Source organism: Trypanosoma conorhini (assembly GCF_003719485.1).
Source record: "Trypanosoma conorhini strain 025E chromosome Unknown Tco_14.4_contig_00012, whole genome shotgun sequence".
Taxonomy (NCBI): domain Eukaryota; phylum Euglenozoa; class Kinetoplastea; order Trypanosomatida; family Trypanosomatidae; genus Trypanosoma; species Trypanosoma conorhini.
The window spans coordinates 1-4128 of NW_021704098.1; the positions used below are offsets into that span (position 1 = coordinate 1).

Below are 4128 nucleotides of genomic sequence, written 5' to 3' on the forward strand. Positions count from 1 at the left end.
GAATGAGGCAAGCAGAAGAACAAGAACGCACTCCCCCACCTCCCACCGCCAGCACCGAAACTCGCAACGAATACCATTCTGCTATTGTTCGGTCTTTCCTTCAATGTTCTTGTTTTCCTGCTGCCGTAGTTTGTCCTTCCTTTGGGTCCTCGTTGCTCTACATGTTCATGCCGAATCTTGCTACACACACACACAGGCACATATATATATATATATACGCCTTTTTCTTTTTGCTGTTGTTCCCGTCGGACCCCGCAGTTAGCCCCAGGTCAGCGGTCGGATCAGGCAGAGCAGCTGAAACACGCATCGCCGTAGAAGAAAATTTGTGTGGTGCACGACCTGCAGACGCACCTCCTCCCCCTTCTCGTGCAGGAGAAGTGTGTAGAGGTTAAAATGGGACGCATGCCCCTCAAGTATGTGCAGGTCGGGTTCGTCGGCAGACTCCTCCAGTGCGGCAAAGGCGCAGCGCTGGGTCTGGTACCGCACGCTGTGCCAGTCGGAGTCGTCGTCTAAGTGAACCTCCAGCCGTGCGTCCTGGTCGAGGGCACGGGACTGCTTGGAGACGCGAAATAGAGCCAAATCCGCATCTTCGCCGTACCTGTTGTGTCGCGAGCTTGCAATGGCGTAGAAGAGGCAAAATTGTGCGATATCCGCGTACACCTTTTCTTCCAACGCGGAGCTCTTTGGCACAATACTTTCAATGAACTTCGCATCCTCGTCTTCCAAGAGGAAGTTAAATCCTGTTTGCGAGAGCAGCCGCAACAGCGTGGCAGGCTCAAGCCAGTTCTCGCGCAGGTACGCCAACTCTGGGTCTTCTGGAGCCAAGAGCTTGCACTGCGCATCCTGGACGAGAATGCGGAACTCCCGATCACCGCCCTCGCCACGTCGACGCCCCTCCAAGACCATCAATACCTGGTCAAAGCTCATCGGGTGTAGGCGCCAATGCTCGTACGGGACATCAAAGCCCTTCTCCTGCAAAACCGCGAAGGTGGAAAACTCGGAGGTTGCAAACACACAGCGTCTAGCCTCGGTTCCGCTCGTGTCTGTGGAAGGGTTTGTGTGGCTGCACGGTTCCCAGTCCTTGGACGCCTCTAGCCATCTTCCAATAAGAAGCGAGGCGTGTCGCATAACGATGCTGTTTGGAGCCTCAAAGGAAACACGGAGTGAAAGATCCTCCTCCACGTTTTCCACAACTTGCGGCGGGTATGGAACGACATGTAAGACGTGCGCCTCTTCCGTTTCAGAGCGGTAAAGCCAGTCTCCACTCTTATTTGGGCGCTCTGTGAAATTTAAAAGGTCTATTTTTATGACGCAGTTCAATGCGTAGTATTCGCGACCAACGGAACCGTGGTGACCGTGGGGATTAAACCCCAACTGAATAATGCGCACCGCCACATTCTCCTTACTCAATCCCAGCGCCTTTGGAAGCTTCGGTAAGGCACTGGATTTGGGATCCAGGCGCATTGCGATGTTGGGGAATGCCATGGCAGCAAAACTGCGCGTCGTCTCCTTCACCTTCACCCAGAGGCCATACTTTACCACAGGATTGGCTGGTGGGACACTCATGGTTAGGAACTCGCTATCTGGGCCCTCCAGCATGACGTCGTACCCAAGCAAGGCGTGAATGGTGATAAAGTCTAAGGACTGGAGCACCTGCTCACATACCCGTCCGATGTTTGTGCTGAAAAATGCAAGATCCTTCAGCTTGCGCTGCGTCAGAGAACGATCCGCCTCCAAGTGGATGGCTTCTGTCAACTCGTACGCCTCAAGACACCGTCGGAGTTCCGACTCCACCATCTTCTTGCGATCCGCTGGAGAAACGCCAAGCTCCCCGTTCACGAACCGAAACATGCTGGTGACCCCGCCAATGGAACCTCGCTTGGCGAGCACCGTAACAGGGGGGCTATACTTGTCATACTCCTCCTCCCTCTCGCGCCACACACTAAGGAACGTGTTGATGGAGCTTTCACTGTCGACCTGTGGGAGTCGTGAGGCTTCTGGAATCCGGCTCCATCTGCGGTGCTTCTCGCACTCTCTGTAGGCAAGCTGCTCGCGCTCCTCCATCTCCTTCACCACCTTCTCATGCTCCGCCTTATCGTTGCTCAGTCGCGCCTTCTCCAGGGCGGCGTCGAGGGAGGCATCCTGGCGCGCCACCTGGTCGGCTGCCTCCCGCTTCACCCGCTCCCGCTCGTGTTGCTTGTACATCCGATCGGCCATATCCACGGCCTTGTTGAGGGCCACCTGCTGCGCGTTCAGCTTCCTGGGCTTCGCATCCTTGTTCTTGTCGCTCCTGCCCCCCATGCCGCCGACGCCGACGCCGGGCGACGCCCCTGTGATCGACTGTCGCCCGGGCCGCACGCCATCCTTCGGGGGCATTTCTCCGCCACGCGCCTGCACACCGCTCCGCGAAGGTGCACCGCCGCGCTCTCCACACCCGTCGGAGGAAACAAAAGCCACAGAAGCAGGAGGACACGTGAGGGAACGCACAAGCGCACAGGCACACGCACACACACAAAGGAGAAGGTGGAGCCGCAGCACCGCGGCGACGAGAATCCACACACCTGCACACAACCAGGCAAGCAACAACAAACAAGAAGAAGAAAACAAAAACGGAGTTCGTTGAAGAAACAGTCTTCCCCACCCCCGCGCTACTAACCAGGCAACGAACGGTTTGGCTTCAACGGAATGCCACATTCAAGCATCTTGGGAATGCCCGAGGTTGCCCCTCCTACCCGCACGCCTCGAAAGAAAAGGAAAAAAAAAATTAACAATGGGCGCAGCAAGTAGGACCAATTAAAAAGAAGGCTATACAGAAGAAAAAACGATTTCAACACCCAGATTTGGTTTGCTTGTTTACTTTCCAATGTTATTGCTCTTGTTGCCGTTTTTTTTCCTTCTTTGATGTCGTTGTTGTTGTTGTTGTTTTTTTTCGCCTCCGTTGCGGTGCCGCGCAGGAACCCCCCCAAGCCGCACCCTCAGCCCTGCGGCGCGGCCACCTCGACACCGGGGCACGGGGGTGCGGCTCTAAATAACGATGGAGTGCGCAACACCCTGCCGAGCCTCACCGACGCCATCGCGTGAGGAGGAGCGTGGGCGATCAATCGTCAGGCACTCCAACTTCTCATCGATTTCCTGCATGACACGCTTCAGCACCTCCTTCGGGCCCACGGTTCGAGTAACGCCTGACCCGCCCCTCACGGCAACGATCCATCGCCCAACCTCCTCCGCGCTCGCCGTCGCCCGGATCTTCGCGACCACCCGCTGGACGATCTCCTCCCCCGTCTCCTCGTACCCGTCTGTCAGTGCAATATTCGTCGGGAAATCCAACTGTCCCTCCCCTGATCGTCGACCGTAAAAGACGACGTTCACGCGCGAAAACCCCGGCCTCAGCTCCGCCAGCACGTCGACTACATACACGCCACCTCGCTGCGGCAATTCCTCATCCTCGACTACGTGCACACGCTGAGTTCGGTCGGTGAAACCGCTAATGAGGCGCAACACGGGAATGCCCTCCTTCAGGCCATTCGCCATGTAACGGCAGATGTCATCTGGAAGGCAGGGAGCCGCCTGCTCCTGTGCAAGACGAAACAACTCAGCTAACTTGTACGGCCTCGCTTCGATGTACACGGTGGGACGTATGCCGCCGCCCACGTTAAACAACACAGTACGCAGCTTGTCAAGTGCCCTCCACGGGATCGGAAGCAGCGTCACAAACAGCTTTCGTTGCTCCCCACCAGGCCAGACGAAGTCAAATGAACCCGCAATCGTGGAACTCGGAAAAAGGAGAGAAGCCTCCGTGGGATCTACAAGCTGTCTCGCGTGGGGATTAAAGTACTGGAAGCAAATGTGCTCTGCGGAGGCCGGAGCAGAATGCTGCGTCTCGCACAGGTGCTTATAAATTTTATCCTGCATCTCCGCATCCGACACCTCGGCATCGACAGAAATGCTGCCAGTGGACGTCGACTTCCCCGACCCACAAGGATCAAGCAGCAGAATCTCAACCTCCCTCATCCTGCGCTGGCGCAGCAGCTCCAACACACGCTCGTTGGACATTGACGCGGGACACAAAACGACCTTGACACCCACTAACACTTTCTCAACCGACGACTCCCACAAGTCTTGGTCTTG

General features: G+C 56.4%; 3 protein-coding genes across 3 annotated transcripts in view, besides 3 other annotated features; all 3 read right to left on the reverse strand.

Moving 5' to 3' along the window:
• Positions 1 to 200: 200 nt before the first annotated feature.
• Positions 201 to 217: a microsatellite.
• Positions 218 to 258: 41 nt separating this feature from the next.
• Positions 259 to 2376, reverse strand: Tco025E_00517 (putative chaperone protein DNAj; the record flags this gene model as incomplete). The annotated part of the gene is made up of 1 exon (XM_029367458.1): positions 259 to 2376. The coding sequence occupies one exon, from the start codon at positions 2374 to 2376 to the stop codon at positions 259 to 261; it is 2118 nt and encodes a 705-aa protein (XP_029232416.1).
• Positions 2377 to 2481: 105 nt separating this feature from the next.
• Positions 2482 to 2514: a microsatellite.
• Positions 2515 to 2864: 350 nt separating this feature from the next.
• Positions 2865 to 2930: a microsatellite.
• Positions 2931 to 3024: 94 nt separating this feature from the next.
• On the reverse strand, positions 3025 to 4053 carry Tco025E_00518 (ubiquitin hydrolase; the record flags this gene model as incomplete). Its single annotated transcript, XM_029367459.1, has 1 exon — positions 3025 to 4053. The coding sequence occupies one exon, from the start codon at positions 4051 to 4053 to the stop codon at positions 3025 to 3027; it is 1029 nt and encodes a 342-aa protein (XP_029232417.1).
• Positions 4054 to 4096: 43 nt separating this feature from the next.
• Positions 4097 to 4128, reverse strand: part of Tco025E_00519 (ubiquitin hydrolase) — a gene marked incomplete at both ends in the record, with an annotated part of 2034 nt that continues 2002 nt past the window's right edge. Inside the window, one exon of the mRNA XM_029367460.1 lies at positions 4097 to 4128. This exon is cut by the window's right edge and continues 2002 nt beyond it. Coding sequence (XP_029232418.1) covers positions 4097 to 4128 — 32 coding nt within the window.